The sequence below is a fragment of the Vipera ursinii genome (assembly GCF_947247035.1).
Source record: "Vipera ursinii genome assembly, chromosome: 7".
Classification (NCBI taxonomy): Eukaryota; Metazoa; Chordata; class Lepidosauria; order Squamata; family Viperidae; genus Vipera; species Vipera ursinii.
In genome coordinates, this window is record NC_139521.1 from 36,724,518 (window position 1) to 36,746,070 (window position 21,553).

At 34.6% G+C, this 21,553-nt stretch overlaps 1 protein-coding gene across 1 annotated transcript in view; it reads right to left on the reverse strand.

The window, feature by feature from the left end:
• The window catches only part of MICU3 (mitochondrial calcium uptake family member 3), a 55,770-nt gene that overhangs the window by 18,048 nt on the left and 16,169 nt on the right, over positions 1-21,553 (reverse strand). The window contains exons 2-11 of the mRNA XM_083367594.1: positions 17,981-18,134; positions 14,830-14,861; positions 14,299-14,377; positions 11,935-11,982; positions 10,235-10,317; positions 7,143-7,214; positions 5,772-5,807; positions 2,582-2,677; positions 1,068-1,168; positions 324-495 (exon numbers count right to left, since the gene is read on the reverse strand). Of these exons, the coding sequence (XP_083223720.1) occupies positions 324-495; positions 1,068-1,168; positions 2,582-2,677; positions 5,772-5,807; positions 7,143-7,214; positions 10,235-10,317; positions 11,935-11,982; positions 14,299-14,377; positions 14,830-14,861; positions 17,981-18,134 (873 nt within the window). The remainder of the gene's footprint in view (positions 1-323; positions 496-1,067; positions 1,169-2,581; positions 2,678-5,771; positions 5,808-7,142; positions 7,215-10,234; positions 10,318-11,934; positions 11,983-14,298; positions 14,378-14,829; positions 14,862-17,980; positions 18,135-21,553) is intronic.

The window sequence follows — 21,553 nt, forward strand, 5'->3', positions numbered from 1 at the left end:
TCCCACATTCCTTGCATACAGTAAGGATTGTATTGGCACTATGCATCTTCAGTCTTGGGCTATGAAAGAATTGTAGCTTTCAGATTTAAGCATATCTATCTGGATCAAATTTAATTATTTTAACTGTTTTTAACTCTTGTATTGTATTGATGTTTTTAAATACTTTGTAAACCGCCCTGAGTCCTACGGGAAAAGGGCGGTATATGAATTCAATAAACTTAAACTTAAAATTCTCTAGTTAATAATTAACAAGATTGGGATGCTAAAATGAATATGGCTATGAAAGTTCTGCAGACACCTGGGTCTCTTATTGGAAATCTTACTTGTTCTTCTGGGATACTGCAGCGTACATTTTCCAGATAGCTTGAGGTATTCTCCACATTCGTATATCTTAACAGTATATGAGCAAAGTCTTCCTCACTGATGGTGTTCATTCCATTAGAATAGGAAAGGAATTCTATCTCAAGAACTTCAGTTTGAAGGTTGTCCATAAACCTAGTTTATGAAAATATTGATATCAGACTCTGAAAGATTATGGGGTAGATAGGGGAGTAATAGCAAATATATCTAATGTTTAAATTCTGCTGCAGAATATTTCCTACTATTAATTCAGAGACTAAAAAACTGGCAACAAAATATTCAACTATGATATCTTTCAAACAACAAAAGATAAAACAACATACGTAAAAAAGTATTTTCCTTTAAACAATGCCTGAAGGATCTAGATTTGTAAATATGTTGTAGGAAATCAAGTTGCTTGTATTCACTTGTTCATTCTCATTTTCTCTATGAATAATTCATATGATTAATTTATCTGCTAAAATCTAAAGTCCATATTCCTTTTAGCATTGCTATAATTATTTGATTTTTAAAAAAATGTCTATTAAATAGCTCTTCACTTTTGGCTTTTCTGCATTTCATGGTAAAATGTCTTTTTTTCTAGCACTATCAACAAATTCATCCAAGTAGATATTTTTTCTTTTTATTTAAGATCAGAAAAATACCTTCCAAACATATAAGACATACATGAAAATGTGATGTATATTCAAAGTATAAAATAAAGTCACCTGTAAAAATCTTCGAAGTTAAGCTCAGCCTTTCCTTTCTTTCCAAAAAAGTGTATCAGCAACGTAGTATCAGGGTGTAAACTTGTAAAGTCATCTGCACGCTTAAAAACACATTAGCAGTTGATAATAAATTCAATGCATAATTTTAGAAACAAAAATAACTCAAGATATTAACAATGAATTTTATTTAAAATATCATTAATTCATTCATCAAACTAGTATATATTTTGCAAAACCAGTTAGTAATTAATATATTAATTTTTATATAGTTAGTAATTAATATATCAATGTCACTTGGAAAGTGACAGATTCACTTGGAAAGTGAGATGGGCAGTGTCTAAATTTGATAAATAAAAATTAATCTTGCTCACAGATCATATAAATAATCTATTAATGTCTTAACAAACATAAAATACCAATGTAAGGATATATCAGTGATAGTTAAAAACAGTCTGAAATCGGATGAAATGAATTACAGAAATTAAACAAGATGTTTTATATTTTAGCTGAATTATGCTAAAAAAAGGCAAATCATTTTTAAAAATTGCTTCTTTAATATAAAAAATGAAAAATTAATTTGTTTGGGGAAATAAACTTATTAAGATCTACTCTAGATACTTATCAGATTTTGGTCCTAAGATTCTGTGTCTCAGAAAAACCTATACATCTGAAAATGTCAAGATTTCTACTACTTATGTGGAAAAGCCTCAAATATGAATGCAGTTTGGGATTACAAGAAACTGCTTTATAGATTAAAATATAAACTCACAATTTCTGATTTAAATTTACTATTTAAAATTTTGGTAGTAAATATTATCAGGCATGGATTTTTCATACCTGATTAATTTTCAGTTTCATAAGAGACAGAATCCAGATGTAGTTATCTGGTAGAAAACTGCAGTTCTTGTTTGTAGTAGAGTACTTTGCATTATTTCTAGGGGGGTGGGGAGAGAGCAGAGTAATATTTTTTCTCTTAGAACTTGCATTTCTCTTAGAACTTGCATTTCTCTTGGCTGTTCATATATGTGGAAAAGTTTCCAAAATTTTTGAATTTAGCTTGGATGAAGCTTTATTATCAGGTATTTCATAGAAGGTTATCAATTTAGGCCAATATCCAAGAATCTGTAACCCTAATACAGATGGAGGTTTTCAGGAGGAGGTTTCCAAACCTTCAAATGTAAAGTGTAATTCTAAGCATGTGGGAAAAATATTTATTATTATGGATTTTTTAATGTCACAAAGTAAATAAGCGTCAAATATTTCTGATGTACAAAACACAAGATTAATTTTGTCATTGTGAAGATTAAATACTATAGCTCAAAGGACTAACACTCTGAATCCAATGATAAATGCTTAATAAATACAGGTACCGAAGAAATGCCAAGGGACAAATAAAAAAAAGCCTAAGGGAAGACAGAAATATTTTTAAAGAATATTTACACTGAGGAAAAACAATAAAATTGTATGAGAAGCAATGAAAGACATGTTTGGGCCACACAGAGGTTTTATTATACCTCTGCGAGGTCTGAAAAGAGTGCCTGACTTGTGCTACGTCTCAGAGTGTCCCAATAGCTTCTTGGAACAAGATTCTCTCCAGCTGTTTTGAGCACCTGTAGAATTTTGAGAATGCATAGATGTTGGGGAGAGGAAAAAAAATCAGTCAGCAACAACAGCTATACACTGTCATTTCTTTATTTATCATATACATTTACAATTAAATGATTTCTTAAAAACAAATAACTTTTTTAATTTTCTAAAAGATATAGTTTTAAATTACATACAGATGGAAAAGCAAACCTGAAAGAGTATTTGTATACATTAGGTAGATGTACACAATTAGAAAGAACATTTTAGTCTGTTAATTTCAAATTACTCGATTATGCATTTTTCCACCATGTTTAAGGGGAAAAAATAGTAATGTGTTTCAATTCCAGAGAAAGGGACCTTTAAGGCTTATTAAAATCAACTGGCCTTTTGTAAGGTTGTGCAATTTTTTTAAACAATCACTTCACTATCTGTGGGATCATGAAGTTAATACTTTTCTTAAAATCGTTGAAGCAACTATGGCCAGGCTCATGAAGCTTTGTAACTTCTTCCTGGCCTATTGGTAGAAAGGATTTGCACAGGCTTATCCTTCAACCAGTTATGACTGACAAGTCCCATGGATTTCTCTGACAGAAGCCTGATGTGGAATACTGTTTACATCAGATTAAAAGAACTTTTAAAATAATCTAGTAAAATTGAATTAAGGACTTTAAATTTTATTTATTTTGTGACCCAGACATCTCTCTTAAAATTTAGTCAGTGGTCAGCTTTGGCTGAATGATAAATAGAATATTCATCAGAAGCCAGCATAGCCTCTCAATACCACACACACACACACTTGAATGCTGCTATCCAACGTAGATAGTTTTCTTCAAGAAGAAAGGTATCCTTAATTATATGCTAAGAAATTATATTGCTTTTATTTTTTCTCTAGTGGAATGTTAGATGATAAAGTGAGGTTTATAATGTGTACGCCATGTTTAAATGCTTTGTCATTCTTGTAGGAATTACCAAAATATTAACTGAGATTCTTATTAGTAAATATTACCTAAAAAAGAAATTCCAAGTGGGTAAGCCTAAGAATGTACATTTCTATCTAAAACTAATTTTGCGCTGCCACAAATGGCAATTGTGTCTGTGGGATGCTCACTTTGTAAGTGTGAGCCAGTTGCGAAGCACTCAGATTGCGATCACGTGACCTTTTGGATATAGGGACCTGACATAATTTTGGTCACTGAACAAATGGTTGGTAAGTGAGAATTACTGAGATTGAACATGACAGTGGTGATATAGGGAATAGAGACAACAAAGTGAATATTAAAAATTGTAGCGTCCACTCTTCAGTCTGTGGATCTTTCTGTGTAAAGGATGTATGATTACTGATTATTTATAAATTTTAAAAAATGAGGGGCATATCCCTCCATTGTATATATTTTGAAAATGAGTAGGAGAAAAAAGCTTTGGATCTCATGTAAACATAACTCATGATAATAACCCTAATTTTTCAGGCTTGAGATTCTTTTGTTCAGACTAACATTTAATAATAACAGAGACCTCCTTTTCTTGTATGATGTACATCTACCTAATATTCAGGTTCAGAAAACAAATACGTTGTGTCAGCCTATTAAACTACTGATTGTATAGAGCAGACATGTCAAACACAAGGCCCGGGGGCCAGATCCGGCCCGCGAAGTGGTTTCATGTGGCCCGCGAAGCCATCCTGGAAACAGTGAGGGAACGGCCCCCACTGCCTTGGCCCTGGCCCAGAGACCCTCCTTCTGCCAGAGACCCTCAGATCTGTCCCACTCCTGCCCAGGCCCCCATAGGCACCCTTGATGCGAACGATGTAGAGCTGGCCATGCCCACCCAGTAGGCCATACGCACTCTAGCCACGCCCACCCAGTAGGCCACGCCCACCTAGGCCATACCCACCCGGCCCCTTGAGGGCAACTGCAATGCTGATGCGGCCCTCAATGAAATTGAGTTTGACACCCCTGGTATAGAGAAAAACTGTATGCCTTTGTATGCCTCAGTGCCTTGATAATGATTGAAAGTTGGTGGGTACCAATTATTATTACTGCCTCAATATCCAGCAAATCGTTCAGGATACTTATATGATCAATACAGAATTAGTATTTCTCAAACTGTACATGCTTCATTTTCATCCAACATTTGTTAGCACATGCAATGCATGCTTACTGTATGCATCAAACAATGATCTGAGAAAGTAATACATAATATGAAGGTATGGCAGTAAGTTTCTCTACTCTGACTCAGCTCAGTTGTTTCTATGCTATGTCCTTAATGGCTCATTATTACCCTTCAATATTTAAGAATGTTACTGGTACTAAAAAAGACTGTATTTAAAAAAGCAGAAAGTTAATTGCTTAAAATTAGAAACTCATAATTCAACTGGTTTTTCTCTTGTCTGCCGATCTCTTGCTCTAATTCTTTTAGACCACACAAGCTAGTCTTCATTCTCAGGGTGGTTCTATTTTACTGTAGTATTAATAATTACCTATATGGTATGGTGAACTCAATTGAACTGGCAGTATACAAAGGAAGCATATAATTATATCACTCACTACAAATACTAAGATTTGAATTTTAAGTCATAGTCAAGAAATGTCATTGTCCTGAGTTTTAAGACATTTAAAATCTACAGTAATCAAAAAAGTATAAATATGATTTCTACAGAAAGCAGAACAGGTTGCAAATAAAAACTTCCAGTATATTTGTAGAAGATCAAAAGCAAATGCATCTCCCATCAGTTTGTTCTTTGGCCCTTTGACCCACCTATAGTGTAAATCTGGAACTGTCTTGGTGAACAACATAATAATACCTCAGTATTATAGAACCAAACAATTTCCAAGTTAGGCTTACAACAATTAATTTCTCTTGATTTACAATGAACATGTGGCTTTAAAAATGAATTGCTCCATAAATTACACTAAGCCATAGTTTGTATAACTACAGTTATATAGTTATTCAGTTGATTCAGTTGCTGAATTAACACATGCTAAGCCAAAATCAAATGAAACCCATCCTGGCTTAGTGACTATATGAATCTAATCATTGCCAAATATACTGTATTGTAAAGAATATTTATATCATAAAAATTATTGCTTATAGATCAGTAAACAAGTTTAGAATACATACATTAGTAGAACTGTGGTATCCATAAAGCTGGAGACGCTGATATAAAGCAGTATGAGTGAAGAGTTGAATTTCATATCAAAACCAGTAGTAAAAAGGAAAGAAAACAGCAATTAGCTAAGATATGCAAGCCTATATTTTTTAAAAAATATTATAAACTATGCTTTATAGCTAAGGTTTTAAGCCACATTTTAAGACGTAGATTTTTAGTTACCTTTAGATCGCATTCTAACCTTAAAAATACAGTTACTTAAGACTAATAAGGAACAGAATTACATCCCTATTAGAATACATACATTTTTTTTAAGAAGTCATAATTGTTCATACAAAGTATTAGAATCTTTTCCTTTTGGTTGGTTCTGGCTCTTCCAAAGAAAGGAATAAAGCTGCTGGAGGAGATGAAAGGAGAAATTGCAAGATTGGTTCTAACATCTGAAATACTCTTATTTGAAGTGCTCTTCATTGGTACAAATGATCTGTTTATGAATATCTAATTATGCCTGCTACTTATTTCTTTTGTGTCTATCTCTTCTGTTACCAGTAAAAGCTTCCAGAGGCTTAGGTGCCCTTCATGCTATTCATCTATATTGTTAAAAGATGGATTTCTGACACAAGCAAGAATCTCTTAGAAAGATGAAGATATTACAAATTAGCAAATATCCAGTGTAACATTTGCAATAGGCTCTCATTTACTTTTGAGTTATTAATTACTCTTAAATAAAACTCAAGGACTTTGGAGGTTACATATAAGATATTTTAATTAAGATAATGAAGTACAATTCAAATAAAAAACATTATAATTACTGTATATTAGGTATTAGATACCATAACACAGACATTTTAGCAAGGTGGTTATTATTGATGATGGGAACACTTTAAAGGTTTCTTTTAAAAATGGTATACCAATAGCAATTAAAGTAATTGCAGAAGTATTTTACTGCAGTTTATAAAAATCTGCAGTATGATAGTCATGTGAGAAACATCCTGAGTACAGTACTATCTACTGTAGTAAGTTTTAGCTGCTCAATAAAATTATTTCCATGTCAAAACTATATTCACTTTAAAAAAAGATAGAAAGGCAATGCTAAAAATCACTGCACCTATTTTTCCTAATTAAAATCAGCCAAAATTTTACTTGAAACTTATAGTACTGTGGGAAAACAATGGTTTATTTCCATCAGTCTGAAGATATATTTGCTTGATTTTGTTCTTCTACAATTTCTGTTTCAGTTAAAGTTTGGGCTCATATTCATTAAAAAAGAAAATGTGCAATGCTGTTATTATTATTAATCTAATAATCTTATCCTAGATATTACTGAGAACAACATTCAAAGAATTATGAAAAACCCTTTAAAATTTGTTTAAAATATTTACCAGCATTGCACGCTTTTCTTCATTTCCTTTTCTTTCTTTCTTCTCATTTTTCTTTCTAAATATGTCTTGCAGCTGAAAAAAAATAAAAATGGTTATTTATTTTAATGATGTTTATGGACAATACCACTGTCGTATACAGTACTTTGAGATCCAGTGTAGGAAAAAAAGAGCCTTAGCTTCAGATGAATAATATAAGCAATATTGTTGGCATTTATTTTTTAATATAATAGTTTTTAGATAGCTTTTAGCTGCTATTCTCCCATAGATAAAAGCAAATGCAATATTATGTTTAGCAGCACACTGAAATCTCAAATGATTAATAAATGAAGTTTGACAGTCCCATTAGGTACTATGCATGCAAAAAGATGTTGAGTTTTCTGAAAGAACTGTCATCTGCAACTTTTTATCAGTAACAGAAACCAACTCTGTAAGGTTTGCATTTGATTCAATTAACTTGATCAAAAACTTCTAGACATACCTGATTGACATGCTACACTTAATATTATGGCATAGGTGCAAAACCCCTGGGCCAAAGGTGCTATGAAGTCTATCAGATGGTATATTGCAGCCTTAACTTCCTCAGCCCAATTCTTGTATTAATTGATTTGCTCTGAATTGTAAGGCCTCTCATCTCATAATAGTGAATAAAAATGCAAAATAAACAACAATGAACAACAGCTCTACCTGTGCTGGCAGAGGCGGCTTGCTGCGGAACCCATCAGTCAAGGAACTTTGATTGGTAAGATCCAAAAGAGCCTTCTCTACTATAGCGTCAACCCGCTGGAACATCCTGCCCCCTGGGGTAAGGTTTGCCTTCACCCTTCTATCTTTCTGCAAGGGCCTAAAGACCTGGCTCTGCTGGATGGTCTGGGGTCCTGATAGGAGGAGGCTACTGGACTAATTAGCTGACATGACCTCCCCTTTGTGCTTCCCGTTTCCCCTCCGCCCACCTCTTAATTTACATTATAGTACTTTTATTGCTAATTTTTATTGTTTTCATTGCTTTGCTAGTGTGTTTAGATTTTTTAATCATTTTTTCTGTTTCTCTGTTGTAAGCCGCCCAGAGTTGTAGCATGCAAATTTAACAATAAATAATATAAACATAAAACATAAAAATAAAACATAAAAAGCAATATAAATAACCCTACAACAGCAACAGTAAGTGTGCATGTGCATGAGAGAAAAAAATGTTTGCATTTGTTTGTATGGGAGAATGTAAGGCAAACGTTTGTGTATTTGATCATATGTATTTATTTTTAAACTTGGGAATTAAGTTTCAAATGAACTTGGGACTCAGGTGTAGAAATGGGAATCATCAGATAAAATCATAATGTTAACATTGAATATCTAATTTCACCCTACACTCACTTTTGAAATTTTTCTATGTAACCCAAGAATTAATGATAACTTTAATAACAAAAGCACTGTGTTTTTTAAAAAAGCTGAGTCTCTGAACCAATATTGGTATTCATTAAAAGCATAACAGTTCCCACTGAAAATGTACCACTTCAGAATAGGTGTAGCTTCATATTCTTTTTTATTTTCTCATGAAAATTTCCAAATATAGAAAGCTATTTATTAAGTAAGAAGGATTCTAGCCTCATTTCTTTCATCTGGCATATTAGCTTTTCAAGGAAAGAACATTCTTAAATATAGAAGCCTCCATCATGTAATCTGCCACCTGCACTCTGTAGCATTGACCCAAGAGATTACACCATACGTTCTTTGAACATTTGAAACAGCTCACATTGGACTCAACTCTAAAGTTAGCTTTTTAAAAAGGTACAGAGAGTGTTGGTAATTGAAAAGGCAAAAAGACCTTTTTTTAAAAAAAAAATCTTCCATGCTTTGATTTCCCTTACACCAGATACAGGGAAGAAGATCTTGTTGCATTCATCAGTAAAGCTCATTTGATCTTCTGGAAATGAACCTTTTGTGTAGAAGAAATGCTACAGGATACCAAAGAATAAGGCAGTGAACATGAATTAATCTAGGAGCACTTTTCATAGGAACATTGTCTGAAACAAAATAATGGGATTGACTGTTGAAAGCTGAAGGACAAAACAACATCTCTTGTATCAAGGGAACAAAATCCCTCTGTTCTCTGACCTCAAACCTATGACATAAGCAAACAGTGTTTTAAGGAAAAAAAACTATTAAGTATTTGATGACTTAATTTAGATAATTTTTAATGTTTTGCTGTATACAAAAACCCTCTGGCTGTTATAAACTCTACATTATCATGTTTCACATTCTTTATGCAATGAGACTTAATAAGTATCAACATGAAGAGTAATATCGTATACTTTGTTTTATTGATTTCCTTTACATAAAAGCTCACTCTGTTTCCTTTCAAGATCATTTACATCTTATAGTCAAAGGTAAAATAGCAGGTACTGGAAAACTTTTTGGTTTACATTAAATGTTTCTGGGGAAGTTTTTCTATAATGTTGGTCTCACAATTTACACTCCTTTCACATCCAGGCTCTTTTAAATATGAACCATAAACATTCTTATTTAGATGAAACTGCACCATAATCTTCTTCCCTCTCTGATTTCACAATAGTGATCTACAAAATGTCTGTGCTTCATGTTTGCAAATCAGATATCTATCATTTCATGCCTTCAAAATGCCAGATCAGATTCACTGCAGAAAGTGATTATATTGGGAAGAGTTAGCGGTAAAGGGAAACCAGGCCACTTAAAAACATGATGGTTGGACACTAGCAAAGCTGAAACCAGCCAGTGCAAGATTGGAAGATATGAAGAGATCTGGCCCATAGAATCGCCAAGAGTCAGAACAACTGAATGGATAATATTATCAACATCATCATCATATGAAGTTACATTAGTCAAGTAGAAAAGATTCAAATGAAGAACCAAAGAATATAAAAAAATACAAGGTTTGGAAGAATAATTGGTTAAGATAGATATTACTAAATGAGATTTTTTTTTTCCTTTAAAGTTTGAACCTGAGTAACATTTATTCACAAAATATTTTTTTCCTTTGAAAAAGTTTTAAAAAATGAAACACATGTTAAAAAACATTTTTAAAAGTAACAATTTTAAAAAGTAACATGTAGCATACCTACCACTAAGAACTCTTTTTTGTCCACCATTTCATTTCCATCTGTATCAAACATGTTGAATGCTATTCTAAAACCAGCATGTGGTTCTGCCAAGAATGATGTAAGAGAAATAAAATTTTAAAAATTATACTGAAATTAAAGGCCAAGTTGTATGCTACACTGGCAGCTATTCATATATGAATACAACATCTCCAAATCATAAGAAAAAAAGAGGTGAACTGTTTAAGATTACTTGCAAAAGGGATGCTATATACCTATACTTAACTTTATTAAATGTCTCCTCCACACTACTTTTTTCAGCAAATCTCTGTTACCAGATGTATTTTCAGCTACATCAAAAATCTTCCCTGTAGACTGAAGTGAGAAAGGTGTCCATGACAGGTAAAATCAATCTGCCAGCCCCATTTTGCCTTTTTGACATGAGTACGGAATACAGTGTTTCAACATATAAATTTGTTGTTATTACACATAATTTGGTTCCGTTTGGTCAAAGACATTGTAGAAAACTAGATCCACTTTGAATGATAGCAGAACACTAATAGCCTTTCCATAAATGTATTATTATACCAGCAGAATGCTCTTTTCCATATTTCTGGTCCTCCAAATGTTATTATCAACCTCCAAAAGGTAGCCCAATACTCACTTCTTCTTTGTTTTCATACTACAAAAGTCTTGTCTTTCTTCAGAAAAGAGAATTAAATTTGTGCCATTGTTCAATATTTCAAAAAGTATTGATGTTCTATGCCTTCCTATTACTGAAACACTATAGAGATCGGAATGCCAGAAGGTATAGAAGCATGAAATGTCATTTTACATGTGGGCTACATAGTAAACAGCAAAGATTTAAGTATAGCATAAGCCTCTCATATGGAAAAATGCTAAATTACTTTATATTTAATAAAATTCCACTGTTGAATTAATGAGGTCACTTTCCTGAGTTGGTAAAAAATTGTACAATACCGGTATCAGTGTGACATTTGCTGTCCCCATTGCCAATCAGTATCATGTTTATGTTGCTTCTGTTCCCAATCTCTATCAGTCTTTTGATTTCCTTTCAAGATAATACTATACAGATTTTATCTACCTTGAGGTTGCTGTCAAAGGAAAACTAATACTATAAAGCCAGCTTTTCTAAGTACTAACTGTGCTGCACAGCTAGTTAGCTTTTAACTAAGTTTTGGGTTGTTGCCAAGACACCAGATGTTGGGATTTTAGAGAGAGATTCCTTCCCATTCTGAGATGTTGATGATTTTATCCAAGAAATGGGGAGTAAATTGATTTTCCATATAAAGAATTTTGAGTAAAGAAAATTTTAAACCAAACAATCCCATACATACTTTCTAGGTATGATCAGGTAATTGTTTCACAAGTATTGGGGCCAACAATTTAAAACTCAGAAGTAAAACTTGAATTTTATTTGTTACTGTCTACTATCAATAATAGGGAATTTTAAATATTTCCACTATAGTAATTGCTATGCCAGTGTTTTTCAGCAGAGTAAAGGATATAACTTTATCATAACAGCTACTAAAATATTATCCTACATTAGCTAAAGAAATTGTAATTTTATCTTCAATTGTTTTTAGTAACTTTTTGCTAGGAGACTGCAAAAATAAATTACTATTTATTAACACATAGAACATTAACATTACACCTATTCATACATGGATCTGTGGAAAATATATTGTACTCTGAATGCTTACTTGTTAAGATACATAGTAAAAAGAGATATTCCGTGTAAGAAATTATACCTGAAAAAGTAAATCAACAAATTAGCATCATTTTTACTTAAATATTAGCAAATAATGATAGAAGATATAGTAAAATTATTTATTTGCATATCATTCCACCTTTATTCCAGGGAACTCATGGGGGCTAACCAGGCTCCTCTGATTTTATTCTCACAACTTGTTAAAGCTGAGTCTGTAACTTATACATGATTGTTAACGGAATAGTAATGGAACCTGGATCTCCACATTCGGCAGTCTCCATTGATACAGGCAATCTATTTCCAACTTGTTCCAAGGCTGGAAATCAGATCATTGATTAGTATTTTCATAATGTGACTGCACAATGTTTTCATTCATCTGTACCTTGTGCATATATTAACATTCCGCAAAGAAACTTTTCATAAACAATGGATTGTAAATGCTAGTTTTAACTATTATGAAGGAATAATATACAGCACAAGGCCAATGTACTTTCCTCCTCAATATTTCAGGAAACTACGTTGGTACAAATAGGACTGCCATCACAATCTACACTTAATGTGTGTGTCTGCAACAAGCCAAAGTGCTATTGCCTGTACATACTGTACTTAGTTCTGTTCAATTTCATTTTTTCTTCCCATTTCTCTGTGAGAGGGAAAAGAAAAAGGAGAGAAGGAAGTGAAGGTGAAACTGCTTATGTTTATCTGATTATATCAAATTATGTCAGTGTTACCCTCGTTTTTATTCACCCTTTTTTTATTCACCCTTTTGGGTTGGAGAAGTCATGATGGCCAGAGACATCGCTTGGGCATGATGGACTGGGACATATCAAAACAGAGAGAATGCAGGTTTTAGCCGTCCAATCAAGTTTCACACATTTGGACTTGCATGTGACATTGATAGGGCTTCAGTCATCTTGTTGTGATGACAGTGATTACTATCTGATTCTTCCTCCTGAGTTTTAGGAGAGCATTTAAGACCTGGCTATTCCAACAAGCACAGGAGGAGGGCATGATGTGGGAGAGGTTTCAAACTAGCAGATTCATTATTTTATATGGCTTTTTGGTAGTTCTGACATTGTTGTTAAATTTGTTTGCAATATATGTTTAAACATATAAATGTTTTGTTTATATGTTTAAACATATAAATAAAATTATTTTGATTATTAGCTGCCCATAGCTTATAGGAATGATTGTACAAATAAAGGAAATAAGTAGAGAAATAAAAATTATAATGAGAAAAGCATTAGTATCATATAAGTATTAAACTCACATTTAAATAATTTTTGCCCAATATTGTTATATCATTTTAAAATATTAATACAGACAAAGTAACTGGAAACATAAACCACCAATCCAGAACTGAAAATTTCTTCTGTAGTAATGACTTTTGAAGACATGAGGAGCATTAATACAATACTGAATCTCTGAATACTTTTCCAATCTCAGTGCAAATGTGCCTTTTAAGTTACTAATGAAACAAGGGTAATGCACTGTACTAGTACCAAATTAACAAACTAGTTTAATATACCGGTACTTTATGTGCGGAATTATATATTATAACTATTTGTAATCTTGTCTAATTGTAGATTCTATTTATTAATGTATTTATAAAAGACATTTTAAAATAGCTTATAGTTTTCTCTTAATTTGAGTTGAAGAATTTTCACAAACATGACCAAAACTAATTGCAAAAAAGCAGTAAATCTAATAACACATATTAAAGCAATACAAGTTGTCCTCAACGTATAACTGATTGCTTAACAACTGTTCAAAATCACATAGGGCCCAGAATAGGTGATTTACAGCCTGTAAAGTACTTCTGGTTGTCATAAAATGTGCCACCACCACCATCTGGTAATGTGAATCAATTTTGGGCACTTGGCAAGTAGCTCCTCTGTATGATTGGTTGCAGGGTCCTATGACCAAGATTTGACATAGTTTTTGCCAGTTTGAAAGATTGTGTTTGTCATTACAACCGTGGTGTTTGCTTAGTGAACACAGTGATTCACTTAATGGCCACTACAAAAAGGATAAAAAAATTAAGTCCTCAACTTATGATGGTAGTAACATAAACCAGAAATCTGGACCGAATTGCAGTTGTTAGCAACTATGTGTACAATTTTTAAATACTGCCCATACTGATGCTGAGGAAACCAAAAAGGCAAAGCAAACTTAATTTTGACTGCCTTTTCTTTCAGAAAAGATGCAGATAGACTTATGAATTTTATGTTAAATTCAAATGAACAGTATACTACCAGTAGTACTAATACTGTGTATGTTAACAGTATACACTATAATCTCTAGTTGAGAATGAAAAGAATTTCATAGTAAAAACAAAGCAAATATTCTTCAGTACCCCTTTCTTGGAGATTCCTGAAGAGTTTTGATGATCCTTTCCAAACTGGTGGAGTTTCAATAAGTATCTGATTCAATTCCTGCAAATTAGTTTTTAAAAAAAGATGATGACATTGTCTTCATAATAAACAGTGCATTTGCAAACCTTTACCAACTAACATATTTCTAGATAACCATGGATTGTACAGTCATAGAAAAAAGAATAACAAATGATAAAGTTAATGTCCCATGGAATTTGAATGTTTGGGTTAAAAACATTCTTGAAAAACACTTGAAAAACATTTCTAATTAAAATGCAGATTAAATTATAAAATATGCAAAGAAAGAGACCAAGAGTCACTTTATAGGGGAGATGGGCACCATTATTAATCAATCAATCAATCAATCAATCAATCAATCCTCACATGCACAGCAACCACAGACCAATCTTATTATTTCCATACATGAAATTGAAAAAGAGCACAGTTTGTCAAATGTTACTATTGCTTGAGTCAGTGTATAAAACCTAATTTGGAAGAGAATTGTAACGTACCTGTTTTGATGGTGTCTTCCACTGTTTTGTCTCTAAAACAAATACAAAACCAATTACCTAAACAAGTATTTAATGACATGCTACTATATATGGCTGACATGATTAATATTCATCCTATCTTTTTTCTCATGTCAGGAAATAACCTTTCTAGTCTTAATGATTTTAGTAACACATTTTAAATGTGAAAACGCACTGTTCATCATTATGATCTTATTCATATGGGAATACATGTATGATAAATTAATATTAAATGGAAGGTGTAACTCACAAATAGTAAAATTTGGGAAGAAAAAAATTGTAAAGCTTTTCCACTAAAAATAGTAAAACTTTATGGACATGTTCATGTATTTATTAGCAGAGAAATGAGGATTTGGTTTGCTACTGTCATATTTGAAGTCTAAGTTACAGCCATGACATCCCCTGACAATCTGTATTTGCCTGATAAGACTCACTATTACCAATAATAATATTTAATCTAATACTTTCAAAATAAATCTGAATAAGTAATGACACTTTATAAAAAATTATGAAAAAAAAACTCATTAAAAAAGTAACCATATCAAAAATAGAGCTTCTGCAACAAAATGGGATTAGTAATTGACATAAACTGAATTAATTGAAATGGATGAGTGAGGAAAAGCAAAAGAGAGAAAAAAAGAGAAAAACGATATTGAAGAAACAGCTAATTTTGTTGGAGTGCTTGTAGAATGTTGGAATGAAATACACATGTAAGACTTGTAGAAAATTATTACAATGTGAACAAGTCATTTTTCCTCTAGTTTATATTGTCTTAAAGTTGTACTTAAAATTAATTATTTGAAATTTAAAAATAGTAGCTATGTAATATAGAACAGGGGTCCCCAACCCCCGGTCCGTGGACCGGTACTGGGCCGCAGCCACTTAGGAACCAGGCGGTGCAGCTGGTGGTGCAATGAAAGTGCATCTTCCACCTCCAGGAATGCAGGAAGTCAGCAGGGGTCTGGGCAGGGGCAGGAGAGTGGCAGGGCAGAAGCTGTCTTTCTCAGTACAAGGTCTTCTGACAGCTGCCCTTGCAACTGGTTTGCAACATCTGAGCTCCATGTCCTTCCTCCTCTCCCTCCTCCTGCTTCTTCTGCTACCTCTTCCCCTGCCTCCTCCTCCTCTTCCTGTCCTGCTCCCTCTTCCTCCTACTTCTTCCTCCTTCTCTTCTTTCTCACTTTCCTCCTCCACCCCCTCCAAGCACCCCAGCTGGGCTTGTGCTCCCTTCATGCAAGTCTCCAAGTTTGCAAGACAAACACGCGCCTGCCCAGCTTGCAACTGGAGGCTCCCCCAAAGCTTCATTGAAGGGGGATCCCCTCCCTGAGGTATGTGTGTATGAAGGTGTCTTTCTCAGTGTGCAAATGGGGGCAGGGGGAAGCTACCTTTCACCTTAAGGGATTCTCTCTCTCGTGAGCACCTTTTCTAAGACCACTGGGCTGCATTGCACTTCAAATGGAGTTTTTTGCTTTTATTTTGCTCTTCCAAGTGCCTCATGTTTTGGCAACATCCTGCCTGCTTTTCAAGGTTTAATTTGGTGTATATTGTGTGTGTGTGAGTGTGTGTGTGTGTGTGTTTATGTGTTGCTCCTTTCTTTGTGCAGCTTTCCAAGTTTGCAAGCCAAGCACACTCCTACCCGGCTTGCAATGGGGATGGGGGAGAGGCAAGAAGCTACATTTCTCCTTAAGCACTGTGTCTCCAAGGGAATCCCTCTCTCATTTGCACCTTTTCCTAAGCTGCTAGAATTGTGCAGTGCTGAGTTGGTTTGCCCTCTCTCTCTCTCTCTCTCTCTCTCTCTCTCTCTCTCTCTCTCTCTCTCTCTCTCTCTCATGGTTTTTTTCAGCACTTCCTCAGCATGCTGGATGTTTGTTTTGTTTTGCTGGAAGGCTGAGTTTAGGATTGTCTTTTTTCCTTCCCACTTTCTTGGAAGTAGTCTAATCTAATACAATAATAGAAACAAAGTGCATTGTTTATTTATTTAGAAATTTACAATAAATGTAATGCACTTGAATCATCCTGAAATCTCCCCCCGCCCCCCGGAAAAATTGTCTCCCATGAAACCGGTCCCTGGTGCCAAAAAGGTTGGAGACCTCTGATCTAGAACTAAAAGATTTTTAGCTTTCAGTGAATCCTTAGAGCAAAACTCATGTTGAGAGTTACCCTGAGGTAAGATGGATGGTCAATAAATTTTACAAATAAATAAATAAATAAAAATTTCATAGAATTTGCTTCTACCAATAGGGTTGGGCCCAAATGAACTTAATGACAGTTCTATGAAGGTCCTAAATAGGAGGATTGGTCACAAAGTTACTTTTTCATCACCGCTGTGACTGAATGCTTGCTAAACAAGGCGGTTGCTAACTAAGGGCTACCTATAATTTCAAATAATCATTGCAGCCATGGATTTAGACTGCTGCTATTCACTTCCTGTTCATCTTACTGCTATTCTTGCTGCCCTAATTTCAACAGGGATAAAAGAAAATATAGACAAAACGCCATTTTTCAGATATTTTGGTTCCCAGATCAAGATATATTAGGCTTTAAATCTATTTATTCTTGAGGCTATTTTCTTTCTTTTTCTATGTAGAAAAATGACCAAGTTGATCTGTGCAGAGTTTATGTTAATAAACATTCTGAATCTTTAACTTGCCACAATTCTTTTTATTAGAGCAATGGAACACTATTGACTCTATTTCTAAATAGATTTAAATTATATGTGAGCACAAATGTAATACCTGTCTGCAATCAGCTGCATCAATCCCCCAGCTTGTGCTGCTAACTGAATCCACAACACTTCAGAGCTATATTTGTTTTTTCTGTTAAAAGGCATTGCAATTTCTGAAAAGATGTGATAATTTTGAAAGTATTACCTACCTTTCCCTTTTATAACATCTTTATATAACAAATTTCTAATGCACATTTTAAATATTGCAAGAAACGTATATTATGCATTTGAGCTCCATGAGCAAAATTACATGAATTAACATGAATTCAACCAATCACAGCATCTACTTATTAAATACGTAACTGCAAAAATATAGAACATCTGAGCTGTGCCTCCACCAATAAGGAAGCTTTAATTATGAGGGTTCACTATAGAAAGAATAATGTAGTCTTTTAAAAATTTCCTACTTACGTCTTGGTTCATCACTTGAAACACATTGGATGAAATCATATGGTGTCATAAATAGTTGCCCTTCAAATTTTAAACTGGCAAAAGTTAGAAACCGCCGCTCCCGGGAAGTTGCATAAAGCTCTAAATCTTCATGATCTGGTCTGTTTTCTGTGACCTTCAGCAAAAAATTAAAAAGTGATTAGTTATTTCAACTGTTTCTAAAACTGTTTCAAGCACTAGTTTCCTTTATTTTTTATCTCTTTTCATATTTTAAATTCTTTAGCCCTATCACAGCTGTACTGTTCTATTGTAAAAACAAGAGTATATTAGCTATTGGGATACTATTATGCAGTGGTGGGATTCAAATATGTTAGCAACTGGTTCTCTGTGTGGATGCCGCTTCCGGAAGTCCATTCTGGGCCTGGGCAACAGAAAATTAGCTACCGGTTCTGTCCAAGTGGTGCGAACTGGCTGAATCTCACCGCTGCTATTATGGGTTATATTTTTCCGTGAAATCAAGTAGGAAACTTGAGGAAAAAGTAAATGGTCTTTTTGACTATAAAATAACTACTAAACAAAGCTCCTTGTAAAAGAAAGAAATTGCATCGCACAAGGCTGCTATGAATGCATTTTGCTCTGAAACAAACCATGCCTAAGTTATGCAGATTCAAACATTTTTATTAAACACAATGAAAATCACACCTGATACAGAATGTAATAAGATCCCAGAGAGGACAAAAGCACTGGTGAGGTAATGGGTAAGAGTCAGTAAGGGTCCAGTTTCTATTCCTACTTTTGGAGATTATCTGATTAAAATATCTTTATAATTAGCTGCAAACCTCAAAAACTTACATGAAAACATATCCCCATCAAATGAAGTTAAAACTTGTGTCTTGCAGTGATGTTTTATCAAGATAACCCTCAGTAGTTTTAAAAAAACTGAGCAGTCATTTATAGCAAACAAACTATCATGAATCTATGATTGAACTTGAATAAGATTTTAGTTTAGATTTCAAACCTCTTCTTTCTCCATCCACCCATGGAATATAAAGTTTGCAAGAAGCCCCTGAGCCACAGCTCAGCATGAAGTCACAGCCACCCCTTCAGCCGTTATGGCCTGGCCCAGCAGCCCACCAGTTACCTTGGGAAGCCCTAGCCAGATTCAGCAGTGTTGTATGAAACCATAGCTGCTCTGCGAAACTGCAAACCAATCCAGCGGTATGGCATAGTGTGAAGTTGTAGCTGCCCTGGGAAGCCCCAGCCTGGCCTAGCAATATATGGTGCAAAGCCACACTAGGAAGGAACTAGGAAGCCATAGCTGTCACAACTCACTCCTAGATACTATCACCCTCGTCAGCCTGCACTCCAAGGCCTCTGCTGCCCTGTACTCCGCCACCCCAGCTAACTACTATCTTGCTTCTGTTGCTGACAAGGCATGCCCAGCCTGGCTGTTCACAAGGCAGCTTCTGGCCATGTAAGGACATCTTCTCCAGGTCTCATCAGAAAATTACTATGTTTGATCTGGGGAAGAGGGATTCATGTGGCCATCAGCTGCATCATAAAGGGCATACCTGATTAGCAGCCAGAGCAAGAAGACAGCAAAGTCACCTAGGATGGTGGGGCCCTGGAGTGCAGGGGGCAAAAAATGGGAGGCAGATTGGTGAGTGGGGGTAGATGAAGTGACCTTGCAATTGTAAATACGGGTAGGCTGAATTTTGATCATGTGACCATGGGGCACCACAATAGCCATAACTTGGGGATCAATCCTAAATCCTTTCATTCATTGCTGCTATAACTTTGAACGATCACTAAATGGTCATTAAGCAAGGACTACCTGTAAAACAAAAGGACTGGCAATCCTACAGGTGATTGGAATCTCTCTTGTTATTTTTGCTGGACTTGTAGTTTTCACTTGTCTGAATCACATGAAAATTGGTGAATGTCATAGTTTCCAAATATGGTGGAAAGACTGTTTGTAAGAACAAAGAAAGACACAGGGACAGTAATGACTATCTGGGCTATAGCTGCAACACATAGTTCCTTGACTTACAAATTTCAAAGCTATTTGCAAAAGTCTGATTAAATGAAATATTGCCATCTCTTAGTTGTTTTCCAGTTCTCTTTCCTCAGCTTATTGATCTCATCTCCCTGTTACAGATAAAAGGTTTAGTTACCAAAGCAATTTTTTCCACAAGAGGAAACTGCAGTGGAACCCTGTTTACAATTGTTACTCCATGTGTTCATCACATGGCTATCAACAGATGCTCAGTGATATGCTAGCACTAATTACCTGTGAAGGCTTAGGGATTCAATTCTCTTCTCTCGTTTTCAGTAAGCATATTGGTTCTTGTTTCCTTTCTGGGAATTAGCTAGAGCCTGGTATTATACTACTTATGCATTAGACATCCAGGGGAAAGAAATTATTGAAAGCAATTTCCTCATGGATGACACAGAGAACAGACTTTGGGATTGTTTTAAACCACATGTCAAACTTGCGATGTCACGTGACATATCGGAGCTTTTTCCCCATTGCCTGCAATGAGGTGGGTGCAGTTTCTCTGTGACGCGTCTGGCCTGCGGGCTGGCAGTTTGACACCCCTGTTTTAAACAAAATGCCAAGTGTTATGTACAATTGGGCACAATCAGTGCATTTCTCTGCAGCTCATTAACTACAGAATTTACACCTATTAAATTTGTTATTACATTGCAGATTTTAGAAATCAGTGAATTTATTATATCAGAGGTCCCCAACGTTTTGGGCACCAGGGACCGTTTCCGTGGAGAAAGGTTTTTCCATGGACTGGAGACTGTGTGGTTTTATGTGCTGCCTGCATCCCACAGATGGAGCTTTGGTTGTTTGTGCGGCCCAGTTGCTGGGATGCTATGGCCCGGGTACTGGTCCACAGACCGAGGGGTTGGGGACCCCTGTATTATATCATAAGATAAATATATTCATCCAACTTAGGATTTTAATACCTATTTATTCTAAAAGGCACAATGAAATGACAAATATGTATTCTTAAAAGGACTATCAAATAGATTTATGAATTATATGCTGCCTTTGTTTTCAAAGGCATACTTATATATGAAAAACCTTACTGCTATTGCAAAGTTCTCCCCAAAATAGTGTTCTCCAAATGGCAAGGTTGAAAGACGATTGCAATAAAAATAAAACAAGAGAAACACAGAAAAGTGACCAAAGACAAAGAAAGAAAAATGAAGTTAGAAATAGATATCGAAAAAGTTAAGTGGAAGGAAAAAACTGAAATTCCACACTGGAAAACTGTATACCTGCTACTATTGTTTCTCTCAGTCTCAGGCAGACATATTGTTGGCAATGCAGTACATCTTGCAGCTGCCTGGTGTTCCTGGCCTTGAAGAGGATGTTCAGATAGTTAAAGGTGGATGCAGGTGCCAATTCAAGCAAGCAAAACACCCTTATGTGAGATGATATCATCTCCTATAGAATAGAATTGTTTGAATTGTGGAGTCCTAGGTGAGCTTGGTTGTTTGCTTGTAGTCAATTAATTAAACCAATTAGTCAACATCATTTAGTGTACATCCAGTAGACTTGATGATGTTATGTAGTTGGAG